General features: G+C 58.0%; 1 protein-coding gene and 1 long non-coding RNA gene across 9 annotated transcripts; both read left to right on the top strand.

Annotated features, from left to right (window-relative positions):
• Positions 1-1,116: 1,116 nt before the first annotated feature.
• Positions 1,117-20,894, top strand: LOC102508890 (solute carrier family 35 member E2B). 8 transcript variants are annotated; one of them, XM_032494943.1, is made up of 11 exons: positions 1,117-1,250; positions 4,446-4,564; positions 7,753-8,009; positions 9,367-9,746; positions 9,838-9,973; positions 10,201-10,328; positions 12,132-12,252; positions 13,594-13,647; positions 13,851-13,923; positions 15,736-15,881; positions 16,238-16,751. In XM_032494943.1, the coding sequence occupies exons 4-11, from the start codon at positions 9,425-9,427 to the stop codon at positions 16,659-16,661; spliced, it is 1,404 nt and encodes a 467-aa protein (XP_032350834.1). In that variant the 5' UTR covers positions 1,117-1,250; positions 4,446-4,564; positions 7,753-8,009; positions 9,367-9,424; the 3' UTR covers positions 16,662-16,751. The 8 variants fall into 8 exon arrangements, with proteins under 8 accessions (XP_032350834.1, XP_032350836.1, XP_032350832.1 ...); XM_032494948.1 differs by lacking the exons at positions 1,117-1,250; positions 4,446-4,564; positions 16,238-16,751 and adding exons at positions 4,705-5,522; positions 15,370-15,497; positions 17,234-17,369 and having other exon boundaries at positions 15,832-15,881; XM_032494949.1 differs by lacking the exons at positions 1,117-1,250; positions 4,446-4,564 and adding exons at positions 4,705-5,522; positions 15,370-15,497 and having other exon boundaries at positions 15,832-15,881; positions 16,238-16,360.
• A 243-nt stretch (positions 20,895-21,137) lies between these two features.
• On the top strand, positions 21,138-22,013 carry LOC116668215. The gene is made up of 3 exons (XR_004325277.1): positions 21,138-21,521; positions 21,674-21,703; positions 21,810-22,013. It is a non-coding gene; the product is annotated as an uncharacterized LOC116668215 (long non-coding RNA).
• Positions 22,014-22,266: the final 253 nt, after the last annotated feature.

Below are 22,266 nucleotides of genomic sequence, written 5' to 3'. Positions count from 1 at the left end.
CCCGCCTCCCTCCTCCCCTGCTCCCTCTCCGCTCCTGGGCCTCCCTCTAGTCTGGGTGGGTTTGGGGCAAGTCTTTGCCAGCAGCCAGAGCAGGTGTTGCAGACGACCCCGACACAGCCCCATGGACCAAGGCCTGAACAACCACCCTGGGCACCTGCTGCGGGCAGCCCTGACACCCACCAGGGTCCCTGGGTGCTGAGAGGAACCAGACATACCCAGCCGCCCACAGGTTAGACGTGAGTGGACACCCGGGGCCAGGGCCGGGTGGTGGAGCTGTCCCTGCCCTGCCTGTTAGAAGCAGGTGTACATGGTTGGTTCTCTGGGTGAGTCTCCAATCGAGTCACACGTGGGGGTGCCGCCCCTTCCTGCCCAGGTGTCTCAGTGGCTGCTGCTCCCTCTGCCGCGGGGCCTGGTGGCCCACAGTTCTGCCGGGAAGCGCGTGTGTGCACAGTCGGTGTGCACAGGCAGCAGGGTGGGGCAGGTGCCGGAGCGCTCTCCTGCGGCTGAGGCTCGGCCTGAGCCGTGCGCTGGACCCCAGTCTGGGCCCTGTGCTGGGAGCAGAGGCCTCCCTGAGGGGGAGCCCGCCCGGCCCGGCCCGGCTGGCCGGGAGCCCTGGGCCCGCAGGGTGAGCTCACTGCTAGGCTTAGTCACTGCCCATGGGGTCCCAACTGTTTGGCAAAGGCTGTTGATCTCTGAACCTTGACCTGGGCTATGTGGAGCACATCAAAGGGGATGGGGAGCAGGGGACACAGAGGCCACAGGACAGGGACCCCAAGACACCTTCTGACCAGGACACTAGGACATTTCTGTGGGCTCAGGCCTCAGGCCCCTCGAAACTTCCAGTCTTCAGGGCAGTGGCCTCAGAAACCTGGCTTTTCCTGGCCTGCGTCCCAGCAGCGCGGAGGCCAAACCACTCCCCAGGCCTCAGTGCTGGGTGCCCCGCCCGGCTGGCCTCCCTTCTCTCTCAGGCCCACTTCTGTGTCTTGCCCCGAGGGTCCCACCCCTGGGAGTCTCTGGGCCCCAGGGACCGGGAAGACTGCCAGGTTGGGGAGAGCAGGTGCGAAGCTGGAGCAGGGATGGGGTGGGGGGGATGGGGAGGGATAGGGGAGGGTCTGTTGGAGGAGCCAAGAGAAGATAGGTGAGGGTGACGACGACATGGGAGGAGGCGGGAACAAGTCCCCTTTCACCCAGAGAGATTCAGGCCAGAGCTCCAGCTAAGCCTGGAAACACCGAGGATTCCGTGGGAAGAGGTGAGGTGGGGGCAGGGAGGGGGGAGGGCGGGACCCTGCACCCTGGGGACAAGTAGCCCTGTGGGCCAGTGCCCCTCCCACAGGCCCTCCTGCCCTGCTGGTCCATCCAGGTGTCAATCGGGGTGCAGGAGCACGGGGGACAGGCATGGCCAGACCTCAGCCCTGGCCTCCTGTGAGCACAGTGAGACCAGCGCGGCCCCTCTGTCCCCATCCCCAGGACTCTCCTCAGACACTGGCCTGAAGTGGCAAAGGGGCTGCTCCCTAACCCTGCACTTTTGCTTCCATGACCTTTGGCCCCAGCCCCTGGGAGGAGCTTTCAGGTGCCCTCCCTGGCATTGTCCCCACCCCGTGGAGTTCAGAGGCTGAGCCCCACCGACAGAGACTGCAGGTGCCCCTACCAGGGTCCTGCCAAGGTTGGGGTGGGCAGAGTCAGCCCAGGACAGGGGTTATGCCAGGGAGGGGGCCTGCTCCTGGTCTGGGGATGGGGTCCAAAGGCTGAGCTCAGGCCAAGGCAACACGGCCTGAGCGACTTTGGCTGCACACTCCCGTGGCCTGTTTCCCCACCTGCTGGTCAGGACACATCACAGAAGCTCCAGCGGCTGTCGCTGCCCCCACCTCTAAATGGGACTGGATGAGGGAACTGCAGGTGTGGCCCCCACACTGGGCAGGCACTGGCACCTTGGGGACAGCTGGCAGAGGTGATGGCCGGGAGACCTGGAACGTTCTCAATGGAAGAGGTATCACCCACAGGGCCGGGGGCCCAGCTGCCACTTGAGTGTCCTGGCTGGACCTAGAGCCTGGGAAGGACACTAAGGAAGACCCTGTGTTGTTCTGGAAACAGGAGGCCTTGGCTCTCTGTGTGGCCAGGGGCCCAGGGTTGGCCAAGGTACCTGGTGGAAGGAAGCTGAGGCCAGCTGGAACTGTCCAGCAAACCCCACCCGGCCCCACCTAATGGTGTGGCTCCCCTCCTCCGGGCACTGCCCCCTGACTGGGTCTGAAGGCCCACACACTCAGGTCTGCGATGACACGCACACAGAAGCCTGGAGCAGGCGCAGCTCCCAGTGACTTGGGCACCCAGTGGCCTACGTAGACCCCAGGCCTGGAGCCTCCCCCTCCTCCTGCCCTGACAGTCCACCGGCCCCTCACTGACCACACCTCTGTCTTCCTTGCAGAAGTCTGCTCGTGCTAATTGGGAGGGCAGGCGGCAGGCGGCGGTGCTAAAGAGCACAGCAAGACGCGAGCTTTGAGAGATGGTGATTGCTTAAAAGATAAAGACCCCCGGGCCTTAGCGTGCAGGAAGTTGAACGTGGGTTTGGCAGGGCTTCTCCCTGGTGCGTCGAGGGACTGTGGTCAGGAGTCAGGGACCAAGCACCCAGGGAGCGACACAGTGCTGGTCAGTGCTTTCTGATGATACTGGCAGTAGGTCCGGAGGTACAAGGCAGGTCCCCTCCACCCTTCTTCCCACCCGCGAGATCATGACCCAGATCTTGTCCACTGGGCTTTGTGGGCTCCCAGGCCCACGTCCACACCCCTCTGCTGTCCTCGCCTTCCCCTGGGAACTTGGGATCCTCTGGGCCTGCAGGCCTCACCATCCCACCCCACTGGAACCATCACTGTCAGACCAAGGCCCAGTCTTAGACTGAACCTGTGAGAGGAGGGCAGGGAGAGGCGGCCAGGGGGAGGGGGACACACAGGGCCTAGGGGTCTGGGAGGGACCCCTGAAGGCAGCAAAGCAGAACCTGCATTGACGCTTTCCTTTCTGCCCTGAGGAAAATTGCCATTTAAACATCATCCAAACACTGAAGGAGAGAGTTGTTGGGAAGGGGGCCCAGCACTGATCAGGCCTGGAGGTCAGCAGAGGCCAGCATGTCGTGGAGGGAGCTGGGCTGGGCTGGGTGGAGGCCGTGCTGGAGGTTTTAGGGAGCCAGTTGGGAGGGGTGCCTTCACAAGAACTAATTCCTACTGGATTTGTGTCTAAACCTGAATCTCGGGTGTGCACATTAGCAAATGACCACATTTGAAGCTGACCCCAACATTCTGCTTCTTGGAATCCAGTCACAGGAAGAAGTCAGAATTCCAGCAAATGTAGGTAAAATCACACAGATCCACTTGTGGTATCCCTGAGACCAAAGGTCAGGTGTGGCCTGATGGTGGAATTCTGGGAAAGTGCATAACAATTTTGAAATGATGTCAGGACAGCCTGGGCACCTTCCCCTCCTGAACATGCTACCTTCATAGGCAGCAAAGCAAAGTCTCCTGTGAATATTAGGGACAAGAACTGTGTGGAAATTAATAAAAGGAAACCTCATCTAAAATGGAGTCAGGAAGGCAGAAGTGGAAGCTCTCACACATGTACCCCTTGACCTCAGTAGAGATCCCAACAGGAGGAGAGTGCCTTGCATCTGTGGCAAGAGGCACACTGCTTTAGGACCACCAGCAGGAGGAAGGAAGATTTTCTCCCTGCCTGGCAACAGCTCAGCCAACACGGGATCATCACAATTCAGCCAATGAAAAGCCACTGTGCTTAGAACTCCCCATTTCCTGCAAGTGGCCTTTTGTTTTTTAACAACTTCTCCTCTACAAAAGAGTTTCCCCTCCTCTGCTTTCTTAGACTTTCATGTAGTTGCCATAGTTGCATGTTCTGAACTGCAATTCTTTGCTACTGTCAAATAAACCCATTTTGCTGGTAAAGTAACTGGCTATTTTGTTTTAAGTGAACATTTGCTAACAGGACACAGACAAAGGGGAAGGATACAAACTCTAGAAAGATCACCATGGAGCAAAGGGTTCCTCAGGCAGGGGCTGGAAGCCCAGGGTGCAGAGGACCCTGTCCTCCGTGTCCAGGAGGGGAAGGTACCCAGGATCTCCTGACATCATTTCAAAATTGTTACGCACCCTCCCAGATTAAATGTAAGAAAGACTCCGCTATAAAATTTTTGATCGTTTTTATGAATTTGCTGTTGAAATTGTTTGACTATAAGTACCTCACTGACCACCGACAACCAGGACCGCTGGGCAGTCATCAAGCATCTCAGGGTTTTGTGCAAAGTAGAAAAATCTACCCTGTAAAGTCTGCTCAGGTTTATGAAGGCATCCTGAACACTCAATTTACGGATGATGAAGACGCCATCATATTACGTCCTGAGGTAAGTACATAAGTAAACATGAATTTCACTTTTGCTGCTTTCATTTCAGATCCAGGCCCCTGACCCGCTCCTGGAGTCTTCCCTGCTCTTCCTCCCGCCACGCCCTCTGGAGGATCCCAAGGAAAGCCTTCTGCCTGCAGCTCGCAGCCCCGCCCCGGTCGCCCAGAGGTGGGTATATCATTAACGACTCAGGCCAAGATCTGAAGGAGAAACTTCATTAATTTTAAAACAATGTGAAAAAAATTGTTAAAGAATGACCAAAAAAGTAACCTTCAAGAAGACTCCATTTGCCATATCCTCGCTCCTGAAAATTACGTTAAAGAGTAAGCGGAGCGTAGAGCCCAGCTGGGCAGATGCTCGGTGGACACAGGTGCGACCACGCGCCGGCAGCCCGGCGCCCATGTGGGCCTAAGCCACGCCCACGGGCGGGGCTTTCCACGGCTCGACCAATCGGCGCCTCCGTCGGGGGCGTGACCTCGGCATCCTGCGGCGCCTGGAGCTCCTCTGATGCTAGTTACCTCACCAGTACACTCCCTTTGACCTCGCCTGAAGTAGGGGTGGTGGGGCTGGAACTTCTGCCCCTAGAAACCAAAACTCGGAGGACAGGGCTTACGGGTCGGCGCCTCTGCGGACTGACCGCCCCGCCCGGAGGGTGCCAAGGGGACGACCGTGGGGGGAGTCACCCAGCGGCGCCACCCCCGACTGGCCACGGTGGTATGGCCCTCAGGGAACGACCGCGGGGGAAATCGCCCAGCAGCACCCCCCTCCACCTGGGCCGCGGTGGTACGGCTCGGAGGGTGAACGAGCGGCGACCAAGAAGCCCAGAGTGAGAGACGTCCCCCGCGGGACAGCGAGGAGTCGCCGCCCGTTTGTCGCGTCACTTCCGGCCCATGACTTCCGGGCGTGGCGGCACTTCCGCCCTTTAGCCCTGCCTCTGCTCCCGGCCCGCCCACCCCGGGCCTGCCCGCACCCCGCTGGTTCCCGGAGCCGCTCTCGCCGGGACGTGGGCGGGTTGCCGTGTGGAGGCGGGCCCCGGGTGACCGGCCTCCAGGCCGGGCCGGGGCCGGGGCCGGGTCCACGTCCCTCAGGCTGCCCGGCCGCGCGGCGTCTGGCCCGGGGCTCCTCGGTGGGTGGCTGGTTCGCGCCGGGAGCGCTGAATAGAGCCAGCGGGGCGGGCTGTCTCCGGGGGTCGCTTTTCGCGTCCGGGCCGAAGCCCGTCGGCCCCCAGCCTCCTCCCACCCATCCCCGGCTCGCGGACCCCTCTGCCGGCCGGCCACCGCAGGGCCTCGGCTCGCGCGCGGCCCTGTCGTCCTAGGCCGTTCTTCCGGAGGCCCCGCGGCCTCCGGGTAGGACGGTCCCTTGCTGCCTGTCACGCCCCGGCCCTTTCCTGTGATGTGTCCACCACATGGCGTCCCCGGGCCCCGCCTCGCAGGCCCGACGGCGCGGCCGCGGGGCGCTCTTCCGCTCGGACCCCAGGCCTCGGGTTGGCGCTGCGCTCCCGCCCTGGGTCCGCCCGGCTCCTGCGGCGGGGCGGGCGGGACACAGGTGGGGCGGGGGCGGAGGCTGGGGTCCCCGGGATGGGCGGGGCCGCGGCGCCTGGGCTGCGGTGCAGGATCAGAGGCCTCGCGGGGTCGCGGGGCGAGGGACACGGCCTCGGGGGTTCTGCCCCCGAGGTGGGCACGGCTCCGTTTCGGCAGGTGCAGCTGTCCCGGAAGGAACCAGGTAAAGATGCTCCGTGTGCTCCGGTCTCCTGCAGATTCATTGCAGTTGGTGTTTTTCTGCCCAGAATTTTATAAAACTGGAAATTTTATGTAATGGCTGACATCCTGCCAGCCGCTGGTTCTAGCGGATTGCTGTTTTGTAAATTGGGTTGGGAAACTCTCAGGCAGGCCCAGAGCTACCACTTCATGCTAGTCCTCGGGTGACTTTTCTTTGACAGGTTTTATGGGGCCTGTGACCGTCGGGGCAGTTTCCTCTTGTAGGCTCAGGCTCTAAAGCCTTTGAAAACCTTGCTCACCCCCCGCTGCTGTCAAAGAAAGAAGTAGCCTCTATTTAGAGGCTGATTCTTTGTTCATTGGCTTAAAGTGGTTTCATGTGTGTGTTTTTAGTGCGATGTACTTTATCACAAATCTTTAAACTTGCAAGTAACGTTTTAAAGCAGAATGAAACAGTATTAGACACCATGAAAAGGGACATTAGGAGAGAAAATAGGACAGTTTTTACATTAAAGAAATCCATTTTCAATACAGACAAATTAAAAAATGGAGAGAAGCCAAATTAGAATGGCCCGAGTCTCTGCGTCCCCGAGCTGAACACGTCCGTAACTTGGCCTGTGTTCCGAACTGCTTGTACTTTTTAAACCAGAACACGTCGTGCGGAGGCCTTGTCATCCTGCTCTCACTTAGTCTACGGCAAATGTATTTTCTATCAAGACTTGTAGGGCCACTGTGTATTCTCTTAATTGTGACCCACTGTCCCATTATGTGACAGAGTTTATCACAAATGCCTTTTGGACACTTGGCTAGTGTCAGTTTCTCAGTCTTAAAAACCGAGCTTTTGAACATCCTTGTATGTACAAGTGTGGGCCTTTGTCAAATCGTTTCTTTAGGATAAATCCCAGAGGGGCCACTTCTGAATTGCAACTGTGTGGAACCTGTAGACATCCAGTGCATTTTACCTGAAAGTACCGACTGTCTGCACCTCACCGGGCATTTGAGAACATCGTGGGTTGCATGTTTTAGAGCAGGGACTCTCAGCCTCAGGCTGATGGGCCCTGGAATTCAGGAGTCTGCGCGGCTGGATGGGGAGAAGTTGGCATCTTTATTTTCACTGACTTGCCCCCAAACTTTACTTCAGTGGCAAATATGCCACGTTGGTCCCGGCAGCCCTCATTTCAGAACCAGGCCTGCTCCCAGCTGGTCCCAAGCCCTTGCTGCGGGGCTGGTGGCGGCTGGGCCAGGTCAGGCCGTGGCACATGGTGCGGCACCTGCACGTGGTAAAGACGTCAGAGGTGTGTCTCTTGTAACGTGTCTCTGACCTGGTTTCCCTTCAGTCCTATACGTGCACCCTCTTCTGAGGACAGCTCTGGTCAGGAGAAAAGTTGGGGGCCAACCCTGGCCTCCTGAGCCACCTGCTCCCTGCTGGGCGGGAAAGGCTGCTTAGCAGTTCTTGCTGTGTGTGCTGTAATCGGTGAGGGAGGCCACTCAAGCCTTTGTCGCCAGTGACCTGGGGGTCACAGGGCTCGCCCAGGTTCATCCCACCCCGTTTCCAGGCAGACTTGGGGGAGGTTGGCTGTTAGCTCTTCAGATCGGTTTTTTGTTGTCAGACCAGGCCCGCTGACCTTTGGTCTTTTACAGAACAGGAACTGCCTCTCCAGAGAGCAACCTGAATTACGGGGGCGAAGGGGACCAGGCGGTGGAAACACAGGAGCTGGAGTCAGGGGGCAGCTGTGACCCCGGCGGGACTGGGTGCAGAGGACCTGCCCGGCTGGGACTGCCTGACCCCCAGCCCCTCCCGGCCTTCACATGTGACGCCCCACACCACCTCTGAGGGTCTTCACCACTCCCGGGGGCGGCCTTCAGCTCAGGATTTCAACCCCAGCTCTTGCCCAGTGGTAAGTGTTGTGTCGTGGGGTTGCCTGTCATCGTGTGGAGAGGACCCGGCCGTCACTCAGCTGTGTGCTGCCCTGCACCTCGTTCTCGCTGCTGGCCCACTTCGCATGCTGTGAAAAGCCCAGGATTTCTGTTCCTTCTCTTGCGGTCGCTGAGGGTGTTTCCCAGCTGTCACGACGAGCAGGCCTGTCTCGATGTCTGTGTGCACGTCTCATGCAGGACTTCTGGGGGGAGTTCGAGGTCGGAGCTGCTGGTCTGTGGGGTGTGCAGAGGTTTCTGTGCCAAGATGGAACCAGATGATTTCCCGAAGTGCTGTCCCGGTCTGCGCCCCACCGGCAGTGTCTGAGTTCCTCCAGGTCTAAGTCTGTCCAGCATCTCTGGGTGTTGTCAGACTTGCTGCTCAAAGAGAACTTGCTGTGCTGGCCCAGCTGCACAAGGGAGAGACTGGGTCTGACGGAGCTTGTGATCTTGGGTGGGGCGGGTCTCACTTGAGAAGTCGTAGCCGCAGGCCTGATCACCAGGCAGGCATGGGTTTGTCTGGAAAGTTGTTGCTGAGCCGATGACACCCCCGGGGAACCTGGCAGAAGCAGCCCCATGCCTCCACTCCAGGAAGGACCCTCGGCTCAGGGTCTGTGTGGGAGCAGAGTCAGCTAGCCCTCCAGGAGGACCACGACTGCAGGACTGCAGTGTCAGGTCCTGGGGGGTGAACTGTCAGAGACTGAGACAGAAGATGGAAGGAAGGGATTGGAGAGAAACAGGCTAGTTTGCAGTGGTACCAGATAGAGCAGGAAAGACACAGTGATCGGAATTCAAGACCTGACGAAGGACAGAAACCCCGAGTCTCTGATGGGGCAGATCAGTCCTCCTGTGGAGGACAACCCGAAATGCTGAATGAGAGCTTAAGAGGTCGGATGAGGGGTGGGAGAGCTGAGCATGTGAAGTGTCAGGACGAACCCATGTGGGGAGGGACTCTGGCTGGTCCCAGGTGGACGGGACGGTACACAGCACCTGTGACAGCTTTGGGGATCGGGGGCACAGACCCCAGGCCTTGGCTGAGCTGAGCAGCCGTGGGAGGAGAGGGCCCTCGGATACTTTAGAAATAGTTGGTGGGATCTGCAAGAGGCTCAGGTGTGTGGGAGAAAAAGAGGCAGAGGGGGCTTGGGTCTTAAGAACTTGGTGGCAGAGAAGTCAGAGAATCCAGCCTACCTGCTCCTTTAGGGCAGCGGACTGACCCACGGGCCTGAGAATGAGGCCAAAATTCCGTATTTGTGATTCATAGTTTCGTTAAGTGGGTGATTAAAGCTTTGAGGACATTAAGATGCTGCTAGACACAACGCCCATCCTTTCTTCCCGCTTCAGCCCGTGCCCACCCAGAGCCGCCCGCCGTCCCTGAGACAACGCTGTTGGCTGCAGCCTCATGTCGGTGCCAGTGAAACCCACTGCGCCGGGGGAGCCGGCCCTGGGCCCTGGGGAGAAGCCAGTGGGGCGGCCACTTCTGGCCTGGGGCTCCGTGTTCGGCCACCGGAACGAGAAGATTGCATTCGGCCAGAGCACTGGCGGCCCCGACGAGCAGGTGCTCACGGTCACCGTCACGGAGACCACTGTCATCGAGTCGGACCTGGGCGTGTGGGGCGCCCGGGCCCTGCTCTACCTCACGCTCTGGTTCTTCTTCAGCTTCTGCACCCTGTTCCTCAACAAGTACATCCTGTCGCTGCTGGAAGGGGAGCCCAGCATGCTCGGTAACCGGGGAGGCCCAGGGAGGCCCTGTGTCCTTGCGGGGGGGCCGGGTGGGGGCGAGGCTCTGCTCACCGGCACCTCGTCTCTCCCCAGGGGCCGTGCAGATGCTCTCGACCACACTAATCGGCTGCGTTAAGATATTCGTTCCCTGCTGCTTGTATCAGCACAAAACCCGGCTCTCTTACCCACCCAACTTCATCATGATCATGCTCTTTGTGGGTCTGATGAGGTACGAAGCTGACGTCTTTGGTTGCATGTCTAAGTTTTTTACATAAGAAATGTCTTTCCCATCACTGAGTGGGCAGCCGGCCAGCGGACGTGATAGGTGACCCCGGGCGTGTGTCCCCTGAGCTGGCGGGAGGAGGGCAGGGGTCGGACGTGCCCACCCACCAGGCTGACTCCTGGAGAGTCTGTCCCGTAGCTGCAAACACGCAGACCATCCTGTGATACCTTCAGGTTTGCCACAGTGGTCTTGGGCCTGGTCAGCTTGAAGAACGTGGCGGTGTCATTTGCGGAGACGGTGAAGAGCTCAGCTCCCATCTTCACCGTGATCATGTCGCGGATGATCTTGGGGGAATACACCGGTGAGCAGCCCTCCCTGCCCGGCTCCACGGCGATGCCCTGGAGCCCAGCTTCCCGCTGCCCCGCCATCCCCTTCTCCTGGTCGTCCTCAGTCTGGAGGTCAGGGGAGGCGGTAGGGGCCGGGTGGGGAAGTGACCAGCAGGGGCGACCATCCTTCCCAGGAGGGCAGCCAAGCGAGGTGGCGTCCGACGACGAGGGCGCCCAGCCCCAACTCCCCAGCCCCCCTCAGCCCCTTCCTGCTCTCAGCTGTGCTCCTGTGGCCCCCGCCCCGCCCAGGCTCAGCACACAGGGTGAATGAGAAATCTCCAGCCTGGGGCAGCGGGCCTTTCCAGCGAAGCCCACGTCCCTGTCCTTCCTGCCAGCCTCATACAAAGCGGCCCACCCTGCATTGTGCTGTAAACGGGTGCAGTGCAGGATTGGGCACGCAGCCTGCTGGCTTGGCCTGTTTGCTTCAACTAAGAAATGACCAGATGTTAGAACAGGGCAGCCCCCACCTCAGGGAGCAGAAAACAGAGGGAACGGGGCACAGCTGGGCTTCTCGCAGACATGACTTTGGAGCCGCACAAAAGTTTAGGTGGTGGTAAAACAAAGACAAATTGAAGCATAAAACCAAGTCCTGAAAATTGTGCACGCCACAAACTGGCAAGCCTGACTGCAGGTCAAGCTTAACCACACGAGAAGGACTTATTTCCAGTGACTTAAAAACCTCATGGCTTGGGTTCCAGCTTGCAGGAAACCAGCTCTCTTGCTGAGAACAATTAGAAAAACCTTGATAGAATTTAGCAAAGAGAAACCTGTCGGGGAGGCATTGGGGAGTGACTGAGGTACCAGGACCCGAGAGGCCAAGGTTTCAAAGCTGGGCTCCCAGAGGAGGCCCCACGCTCCCCCGCCGCACAGCGGTGTTTCTCTCATGGAGCAGCGGCCGGAGTCTGGGCAGAGCGGCCTTGCCGGGCCTGGGCTTCACCCAAGACCCTGAATCTGCCAGTGCCACCCCAAGACAGGCTCCTGGCGGGGACAGCAGGCCCTTCCTGCAGGGTGGAGCTGTACTCTGGCTCCCGTGGCCGGGCCGCCATCCGGCAGAGACCCCCCAGGAGATCTCGGAAGGGCGCCTGCCTTGGTTGAAGGCTCGGCCTCGGGACCGCGTGGGCCTGTGTCTGTTGTGTGGACAGCCCTGTCCTGGTGGGGGGAGGGGGCGGCCAGCGCGGCCTCGTGAGCTCCCCGATCGTCTGAGGGCTGTGCTCCTGCTCCTTTCTGCTAAACATGGAGGCTCCTCCCCTCGTCCACTCTGATTTCAAGATAGAGGAACTACTGTGCCTGAAATCGAGGTCGAGGTGCCAGAGGAGGCTCGTGCCCTATTTCCAAAGTGAATGGTTTTCTGCTGCGTTGAATGGACTTTACACCGTTCCTGTCACGGCTGTTGGTCAGATTTCAGAATGAAGGCAGGAGGGGTGGGTGCACTGAGGGTGGGGGGGTCCCCACCCTCCCTTCTCAGCGGCGTTGCCCCGACGCCACCCTTCACCTCCTTGTTTTGCAAGTGCGGATCTGGCCAAGGTGCTGTGTAGGAGCAGGACGGGGCTGGGTCCCGCCCAGGCCCCACAGAGCCTCGCGGGCACCTGGCTTTGGGGAGGGTGACAGGAGATATTTGCAGACGTGGACTTTGTCTTGCTGTGTTGTCCCTCCAACGAGAAGAATCCGTTGGGTGTTTGATCTTGAACGAAATTGAATGTGCACAGCTTTCCTGAGGGGAGGGACGCCGGCCCCGCTGGGTGGGCCATTCCAGCACATCCCGTCTGCTCCCTCCGCAGGGCTGCTGGTCAACCTGTCCCTCATTCCTGTCATGGGCGGGCTGGCACTCTGCACGGCCACCGAGATAAGCTTCAATGTCCTGGGGTTTTCGGCCGCCCTGTCCACCAACATCATGGACTGGTGAGTCCTGGGAGCCCGCGCCCCCTGTGGGTGTTGGTGCGAACCCGCTCAGCGTGCTCCCGCGGTTGGGGGGAATGGGACTGAATGCCTCCTTCTTGGCAGCAGAGCAGTGAGATCACTCTCCTTGGGGAACGAGGCAGTGTGAGGACATGCAGGCTCTAGGGGTACGTGAGCTAGGATGCTGAGATGCCGGAGGAGGGTGACCGCAGCCCCGCCTGTGTGCACAAGTGGCGGGCACAGGGGGCAGGCCGGGGTTCTGTGCCCCCTCTGCTGGCCCGGTGGCCCGTCTGCCAGGAGAGGGACGGACACCACACTCCGAAGGTGGCTTTGCTGGGTCTGGGACGGGGCTGAGCTGTTGAGGGACGCCCAAGTTGACGCCTCAGCACAGCCTGCTCCTCCTGAACCACCCCTGTCCAGCCCCAACTCCTGAAAATTGAGGAAGCAGCAGCAACATGGCTTCCAGGAGTTTGTCCGAGACTTTACCCCTGCTGCTCCCCGAGCAGCACAGCCCCTCCTGGAGGCTCTGAATGCCACAGCAAAATGGGAGTTACAGGTGCTCTGTAACTGCCTCTAACACTTTGCTGTGTTTCCTCCAGCCTTCCTCTCCGTGTTTGTAGCTCCCGGAAACACAGCTCACATCATAGTTGACATCTCGCCTGTTAGCCCCATGCCAGCCTCTACCCACCACCCCTGCCGGCCGGGAGGGGAGGCCTCTCCGTCCCCGTTGCAGACGCTCAGACCCTGTGGTCTCTTCACTTCAGTCCTCAGGGAACGTCTGCACGCAGTCCCCCTCTGAGCCTCTGACCGCTGCGGCATAATTCCTAGAAGAAGAAGGGCGGGCCTGCAGTGCCCCGGCAGGCTCGTTGCCCTGGTTTCAGTCCTGTTGCAAGAGCTTCCGTCAGACCTTGTACTCGACTGAGCTTTTGCACGAACACAAAACAGCCTCCTGCACCCAGGCTCCTGTGGTGTCATTAGTCCAAGTGCCGCCCTCTGGCCCCTGGTGAGCTGGGCACCAGCTGTTTTCTCACTGGCCGCTGCGGCCTTCTTGCTAGGAGTTCTATCCCTGTTTCTTCCCAGGGTCTTCCTGGGCCCACACATCGGGTCCTGTGGCCGCTGGGGTTCAAGGGAGCCCTTGGCTCCAAGAGGGCGTCTGTGCAGAGCAGGATGACCCCAGGCGCGTCCTCAGCCCCTAGTGGTGGGTGTGGTGCCCCTCAGGTGATGCTCAGAGACACCCAGCCTGGCCCCGGGTGCTGCTGTGTGGCTGCCGAGGAAGGACACAGCACCCCATCCCTGTGAGGTGCCATATGAACTTCTCATAACTTCTTCTTTTCTTTATTCTAGTTTGCAAAATGTTTTTTCCAAAAAGCTCCTCAGCGGGGACAAATACAGGTTGTCGTAAGTATCGCCACCAAGTGCGGACTCTGCCCGATGGACACTAGGGTGTCCCGGGCCCCCGACCCCCTCCCCTGTGGCTTGGGTGCCTGGAGGAAAACCCTACATGCCCCACTTGCCCATGGGGACCCCGTGCTGGGGGTGGGTTGGGCCGGCCCCCCCACGGAGAGGCTCAGGCGCTGTCCTCCCACCCTGACACCCCACAGGGCCGCGGAGCTGCAGTTCTACACCAGTGCGGCAGCCGTGGCCATGCTGGTCCCTGCTTGGGTCTTCTTCATGGTGAGTCTGGGGTGCGTCCTCAGTGCTTCTGGAGCAGACGGCCCAGGCCCTGGGGCGCCAGTCCCCATTGTGGTCGGGCTCTGCTGAGCTCTGTACAGAGGCAGCGAGGCCTCTGGGAGCAGGAGACCACACGGAGTGCAGCAGGGCGCCCACAGGGGCTGAGCTAGGCACAGGGTGCCCTGGAGTTTTTGTGTGGGGATTTTTAGGCTTGCTTATATTTGGTTACTAGTATTATTTAAAAATATCATGTGCCCACTGCAGAGCAGTTAACAGGGCAGAAGTATGTGGAACCAGGGAAGCCTGTCCCCGGCCCCTCCCAGCAGCTGCTTCCCAACGAGTCTGGGGGCCACAGACACACGCACGCCCTCACAAGTGTAGTGTGAGTCCACCGTCTTATGAAAGCACAGGCCCGTGTCTGTGCAGACCTGGGTTGTCCTGTCCTACGGCCCTGCCCATGTGAGGCTCCATCCTGATCCATCCCTGCCCGTCCACAGGCGTGGCCACCTGGTAGTCACTGTCACTGTCATGTCTTTAGCAGGAGAGGGTGTTTCTCTGGGTTACATTCCTGGAATGGTTGTTTGAAAGAATACATACGTCCGAAATCCTTTTTATTGTGATAGAAAGTATACAATATTGTCCACTCTAACTTTTTTTAAATGCACATCAATTATGTTCACGTTGTGTAGCCATCACCACAACACTGTCATCATCTCAAACCCAAACTCTCCCTAAGAAACACCAGCTCCTCCAGACTTACCTCTCTGCTCCTAGACTCTCTGGCTGGGCCTCAGAATTAAACTGACCTAACAGGTTATAAGCACATGGAGCTATTTCATACAAGCTTTACATGACAAGGGAGGAAGTGGAGTTCCAAGTGAGTGGCAGAACCAAGGCGTTAGTGGGCAAGTGACTGCGACACAGGGTGGCTGAAGGATGACGGGGGATGGTAGCAAGGTCGCCTGAGTCCCGCCTCCACCTGGTTCAGGGAGGGCGTCTCCGTAGGGGACCTGCTCCTGGGAAGGAGAAGGGCCTCTTCCTGCTCCTGCTGTTTTCTAAGTGCCTTTAGCTCAAAATAGTCCTTATGGCAAAGTGGCATGTCTGGGGGAGGTGTGTTCTGAGTTCCTCACCCCCCCATCCTCGGGCCCCCTCCCCCTACTTGCTGTTTGTAGGATTTTGACTCCTCCGGGGACCTCACAGAAGTGGGGCCACACAGTGGCCTGTTGTGACGGCTTATTTCACTGAGCGCAGTGTCCTCAAGGTTCATCCATGTGGTAGCCGTTCAGAATCTCCTTCCTTTTTAGGGCTGAGCAATGCTCCATTGTGTGAATGGAGCACATTTTGTTCATCTGCCACCTGTGGATGGACAGCTGGGTTGCTCCCTCCGGGGCTGCTGTACAAGTATTTTTTCAAGGCCCTGTTTTCATTTCTTCCCCCTTTACCCTCAAGTTGGGCTGCTGGATCTCACGGCAATTGTGCAATTCTTTGAGGAGCGACCGCAGCTGTGGCGTTCACCGCACCAGCAGTGCACAAGGTCCTGCCTTCTCCGCCTCCTCGCCGTGCTGCTCACTTCCTAGGTCGCTGTTTTTTCTGGGCAGGAGCCCCTCCCATGGGTGTGGGTGGAACCTCAGTGTAGCTTTGCTGGCGTCTCCCTGACGACAGCTGGCCATCATCACGTGCTTACTGTCCGCGTGTCTGCAGGTTTAGGGTGCTGATAACTGCTGCCGGGGGCTGCAGGCACCCTGGACGCGCGTGGCGTGGGGCTCGGGGCGGTGGGTTGAGGAGGTGGCACAAGTGTCTCTGTCGCTGTGCCAGGACCTGCCCGTGCTCGGGAGGAGTGGGAAGAGCTTCACTTACAACCAGGACGTGGCGCTGCTGCTGCTGACAGATGGCCTCCTCTTCCACCTGCAGAGTGTCACCGCGTACGCCCTCATGGGGAGGATCTCCCCCGTGACCTTCAGGTGAGGACGGCAGCTCTCCGGGGCTCAGCTGTGTCCAGGTTGTTTGCAGGGGGCACCTTGAAATCTAGACATTTGCATGGAAGGTATTTGTGGTTGCAGAATCACAGACGTACTGACTGCTGTGGTCACGCGTTGTAATTACCACGGCGTCCTGTGTCGGTGCCACTTGAAGTACAGTGGAGTGCGGGCTCTGTACATGGTGGGCTGTTGGGGGAGGTTCCAGTGTGTTTCCGTGCGGAATAACACTGTCAGTGGAGTCACCCAGCGTGACAGGTGTCCAGGACAGGACACATGTGGCTGCTGAGCACCTGAGATGAGGTGCCTGACTTACTCCTGTATGACTGTCATCGGCCCAGACTAGAGCAGCCGCATGTGGCCATCGGCTCCCCATTGGACAGCCTGGCTCTGAAACGGAGAGGTGAGCTGAAGGCCTCCTTAGTGCCTTCCCCCTTCTGCAGCGGGACGGATTTAACGAAGCGTGATCGCACGACTGGGGCGCTTTTGGTGACAAATAGGGAGGAGCAAGGAGACGTGGCCAGCAGGCCCCGCCGTGGGTCAGCAGGCCTTTGTCCTTCAGCTTCAGAACCATCCCAAGCTGAAGGCAGCAGGGAGGAGGCATCAAGCCGGCCTCAGTCCCCAGGCAGCCGGTGCCCCTCCCTCCACGGAGCCAATGCCATCCGCCTGGCCCCCGCCATCCCGTGTCTGGAGCCCGAGCAGCCTGATTGCCAAGGGCACTGGAAGCCCACAGTGGGCACTGCCGGGCTCCCCATGTCAGTGTGAGGCCCGGAATTAGTTCCACATGTGCCTGAAACTTTGTTCTTCAGTGATTGTTAGTGACAGTGCAAAAAAATACAGAAAACAGAAAACCAATTCTTTTTAAAGAAAATAGCTTTTTTGGGGTTTTATCCACATTGTAAGAGCAGTAATTACTCATTGTAGGAAGTTGGGAAGAGGCAGGAGATGAGAAAACCCAAGTTTATTGTGATCCCAGGAAGAGCCGGGGGCTCTGGGTCTCCCTTCATCTTCTCACAGTCCCCACAGGGACTGGACAGCCTGTTTCCACTCAACACGGTCCCCTACGGGATCTGCTTTCCTCCAGGACAGTGGGGGGAACTTCCTCTTTCTGTAGAGACCAGGCTGGAGCTTTTAGGGGTAAAAGGTCATAATGTCTGTATTTTATGGAAAACTGTTTCAGTCAAAATAATCATGAAGCCACGTAAGGTGAAATGAGCCCCTGAAGAGGGCGCAGGGCCCTTCACTGTTTCCCTGCTTCTCTGGCCAGCGTCCGCCCTGAGCACAGTCCGGGCGTGGGGATGGGGTGCCCGCCACCCACACGCCCTCCTCTCCCGCAGCGTTGCTAGCACCGTCAAGCATGCCCTGTCCATCTGGCTCAGCGTCATCGTGTTTGGCAACAGAGTCACCAGCCTGTCAGCAGTGGGCACGGTGCTGGTGACGGCCGGTGTCCTGCTCTACAACAAGGCCAAGCAGCAGCAGCGGGAGGCCATGCAGAGTCTGGCGGCGGCCGCCACCCAGGCCCCCGGGGACGACGCCGAGCCGCTGCTCCCCCAGGACCCCAGGCCACACCCCTGAGCTCCAGGCCCCACGTGCCACGGCGCCCCTCCTCTCAGGAGGCTGCTGTGGGGACCCCAGGCTCCATGGGTCCTGGGGGGGGGGGCAGGGGTGTGCAGCCTTCCCTGTTCTTGTCTTGGGTTTTTGGTCAGAACTGGCCTTGGGGTCCAGATGCCAGCCTTCTAGGGCCGAGACCACCACTGCCACTGAGCCATTGCCACGCTGTGTGAAACTTTCTCCCGCCAGCCTCAGGGGTCCACTGTGCCAGGACTGAAGGCTGAGACACCCACTGCCTGGCCACAGAGGCCATAGCAGCCAGGCAGTGGAGGGGCAGATGGGGTGTGGAAACCGGGGTCCCGCTCCTGCGCAGGGGAATTGGGCCCTTGCCGCCCCACCCTCCCTCCCAAGGCAGAGCTGCCCACAGCAGGACCACTTGGGGAAGGTCGCTCAGGCAAGGGGAGGGTGCCCTGCCCCTTTGGGGGTCTGTGCTGCACTGAAGCCCCGCCTCCCGAGGGTCCTCCCCGCACCTGTGGCTGGGGTGCGGGCCAGAGACCCCCGTGAGACTTCCGGCCTGCGGTGTTTAGTTGGGGGTGGGGAGATGCCGGCATCCCCTTTGTTGGTCTGGACTGTGCAGCAGGTGTTCGGAGGGTTCTGGGGAGCACCTTTCTCCACTCAGCTGCCAGGAGCCTTGCCTGCGTCCCCTCACCGAGGGTGCGCGGTTTTCCCCATGAGAGGGGAGCGGGACATGCCGGGGCGCTCGCAGGGCTCGTTAGGCCGCCTCTCAGGTGGCGGCATGGTTTCTGACGAAGGAGACGCAGGCACAGGGAGCGCCCAGGTGCGTTGCGTGAGCGGGTGGCCACGCTCCGAACCCCCGGCCCCGCCAGGCGAGCCCCGTGTCGGTCTGAGGCTCCTCGCGTCTTCGCTTGCTTCAGAGCCCGGAGCCCCAGGGCTGGCCTGATGCAGTCTGGCTCGGGGGTCGGGCTGCTGCCTGCTGTCTCGGACCTGCCTTGGGGACAGGGGCAGGTTCGGGGAGACAAGGAGCGTAAGGCACCAGTTGTTCCCTAGACCCACCGACTCCCTGCTGCCCAGGCCCTGGCTCCCGTCAGCGGGTCTCTGGTTTTCCAGTTGGCTTCTCAATTGGAAAATATAAAACAGCTCCTCCTGGAGATTAATCTCTTAGAAACAAAGAGCAATAATTACGTCTCATTAAGTCCTGCCTTCTGTAAGAAGTCTGTCCTGATGATGAATTTAAATGAAGCCTTTTAAACTACAAACCACCTTCTTACGACGCTGACCTGGGCCAGAGGGCCGGCGGGTGTGTGACCACCTGCAGGACGAGCTCAGCCTCGCCGTGCAGGTGTGTGTCGTGTGACTTTCCCAGTCTGTTCCCTTTCCTCTCTTCCTGCTTCGAAAAGCAAAACTGAAGAGGATCCTTCGAAGGTGCCTGGGCTGGTGGGTTGGGGCACTGACCATGAGGACCAGGGTAAAAGCACCACTTCCACGGGGCTCCTGCCTGCCTGCGCCATCAGAATGTGTCCGCCACGCCAGCTGCAGCCTGTGTGCTGGGAGCAGGGGGACAGGTCTGCGGTCGCCTGCCGCACACTCATCCGGGTGGGCTCAGAGGCACGGCCACCTGTCTGAGCACAATGGGGGCCCAGCTCTGCACCTCCTGTGGACCTGCTTTCACAAGTGGCTTTCAGTCTGTTTTGATTTTCTAAATTTTTAGACCAGAAACAAAGATTTCTCCAAATTATTAGCAAATGAGGCAGTTTCTCACACAACTGCTTTTGACACTTTTCCTCATCCTGGGTGGGAGGGCGACAGAGCAGGGCTGTAGGCGCATTCCGTCCACTGTCTCCACCCCTCAGTCCACGTGGTGGGCATTTCCAGGACGCCCTGCTCCGAGTCAGAACCCGCAGCCCGGCCTGGCCACTCGTGTAAAGACTGTACAGACACGACATGGTTTTTAAATAACTTTGTCCCAGTTTTATGTGTCCTTTTCCTTGAACTGTTACAGACATGCGTGTTCCAGCCAACTAGGTGTGTGTTATGTCAGGTCAGTTCCTCCTGTGTCCGTGGTGACTGTTGGTGCCTCTGTGGACAAACACTTGAACCAGCCTTCCTGTCTGGTATCTGCTCACTTACATCAATACTTAAGATGTTGAAATCTCCGACTTTCAGGGGAATGTCCGCTACTGAGTGGCATAGAAAGCTTTATTTTTTTAAATCCCCATAGTCATAATTTCCTGTGTATCAACATTAGAATAATATGCCTTGGAAAGCTGGGAAGAGTTGCACAATCCAAAATGTGTCTTTAATTTGCAGGGGGTGGGGGGGAGCCCCATGGTGATTCAAACAGTGAAGGCGTGCACAGAGAAGATTGGCCAAGCGAAGCCATGCTTGCAGCCTGCACTAGAAGTACTTTTCCCGAAACCAGTGGGCTTGCTTCCTGTTGTGGTCCTGTCCTGTGGGTGGGCACTTACAGCCGGTCCAGTGGGGGTCACAGCCATGCACCACGTCTTCTGTCTGTCCCAGTGAGGTGCTTCCTGAGGCATGAACATGTTTTCCCTTTTCCCTGGGTTGAAAAATTAAACAAGGATGTCATTGCAGATAGAAACCCTCTCCTCTCTGCCTTCGAGCGTTTGCACTGAGGGCTCTGCTCTTTTCCAAAATACATGTCTGTCCTGGTTGGGGCCACTTTGTTTTCTGGGTTTATAACTGATGTCCCAGCTCCCCTGATGCATCTGCCTGTTTCTCTGTCCCAGCTGAGGAGCCAAGAGCAGAGTTGTGAGGCTGTGCTGACCGTTGGTGGCTCCTCACCCTGCAGCTCAGAGTATAAAACCTTCACGTTTGCTGTCCCTGAAGTATTTCTCCTGGTTCTCCTGAGAGCTCTGATTCTGAGTTGGCTGGCTGTTGGATCCATGCCTAGATATCCAGACTGAGCTGGAAGCTGTTCTAATTGGCAGAGTTGTTGTTTTTCAGTTTTCATTGGAGGGAAACACGTTCAGCTGATGCGCCCTTTCTCGACCACAGGTGTGTGAGCAGAGTCTGAACCTGCCGGGGTGGGGGGCACTGCGTTGAGGAGGGCCACAGTCAGGGTGACTTTCCCACACTGAAAGACTTGAAAATTACGTCAGTAATTGTCTGCATAACTGGATTATATTTGCTTCATACCACGTGAGCCTGTGGAGAACTAAAAATCACATTGTACTAAGTGTTTGTAGTGTTCTGTGTTTCACCTATTTCAGTATTTATGTGATTAACCCAATTCTTTCTAGAAGGTGGTTGTTAACTTAGCGAGGCACTGTCACTTCTGTGGTAATACACTGATGCTGTGCAGTTAATCCTGTGAACGCCGCCTCGTATTTTTGTCTAATAGGCCACCATAGTAGCAACTATCTAAGACTCTTGTTCCACAAAAGTAAAATAAATGTTAAATGTGTACTTCTTTGTTTTCTTCCTTGTTTAATTCTTAAGTATCTGCGTTACTAAAATGAACCAACGTGGGGTTTTTTTTTGTTTTTGTTTTTTTTGGTCAAAGGAGACAATTAGGTTTACTTATTTATTCTTAGAGGAGGTACTCAGGATTGAACCCAGGACCTCATGCATGCTAAGCACACGCCGTATTACTTAAGCCATACCCTCTCCCCTACAAGGTGGTTGCTTACTGCCTTCACCCATTTTCAGCATGGAGTTTAAAAAAAAAAAAATGAAAGTTTTTTTCCCGCCACCAAGAACTCAGGAAGTAAAACAAGAGCTTGGATAAACGTTTCCTTCCAGGGGGAGAAAAAAAATTCCAATTCCATGCACCCTTTTTGTGCCCTGATTATTGTCACATTCTACATTTTGTTGAGAGACAAGGTGGGCTAGAGGCACTTGGGTGGTTAAAGAATTTAGCAAAGATGAAGAATGAGAATAGTGTTTATTGGGTTACACTGCCACAGAAAACAGTAGGCCACATGGGCGAGAGGTACCTGTGTGAACGCTGTGGGCCAGCTGTTGGAGTGTTTTATAAGGCTGGGTTACAAGGTCCCTGATCAACTTGTGCACAAGGCTCTGAGTGGTTGTGAGGTAAGTTTAGGGTCCGAGAAGGGCGGTGGGTCTGTTTCTGACTGACAAAGTGGGCTGAAACAAGCCAGCCTGAGCTGTTAGATGGGGCATGACCTAGGACTTTGTTAGTGCAAACACACCCGGTAAAGTGTGTATCCCTTTATCTGTTACAGGACGGACATCTGAGAGCCCAGGAATGGAGGGTAGGTAGGGCTCGTTGGATTTTGAAGGACGCCCGTTGGGCCCACACATTTCCCATTTCAGGTCCAGCAGATGTGAGTGAACGTTTATCTTCCATTCTCTTTTCAGAGATTCAGATTGTTGGATTACCAATTTTCTGTGATCACTTAAAACCACAAAGGTCCCAGAAAACCTGAGCTAGGGAAGAGGCCTTCCTCATTCCACGACCCTCAGCATGTTTGAGGCGGAACCTTGGGAGCTCGGGTCTTTAAAACCTTTGCAGGCAAATGTGAGGAAGCGCCAAGCCTGAGGAACCGCCTGTGAACGCGCCCTGCCCGGCTTTGCAGAAGCTTCAGCCAGATGCGTGGCTGCGGGGACAAGACTTTCTTTTCCTTTTCGGAAAACTGAGTCAACCGCAGCATCACTGGGGTCCTTTCTCGGCGCAGGGCTCCCCTGGGCCACAAGCCAGCAACCGGGGAGAAGCCCGACGCGGGGACTGGAGGCCGGCGGCGCGGGACCGGCCCCGGGGGTCCCCGACGTCCTCAGGCTCCGAGGGACGAGGGCGGCGGCGGCAGGGGAGGCGGGC

The sequence above is a fragment of the Camelus ferus genome, chromosome 13 (genome assembly GCF_009834535.1).
Source record: "Camelus ferus isolate YT-003-E chromosome 13, BCGSAC_Cfer_1.0, whole genome shotgun sequence".
NCBI classification, from domain to species: Eukaryota; Metazoa; Chordata; class Mammalia; order Artiodactyla; family Camelidae; genus Camelus; species Camelus ferus.
The sequence above is the reverse complement of the archived record's forward strand: the minus strand, read 5'-3'. Positions and strand labels throughout refer to the sequence as shown.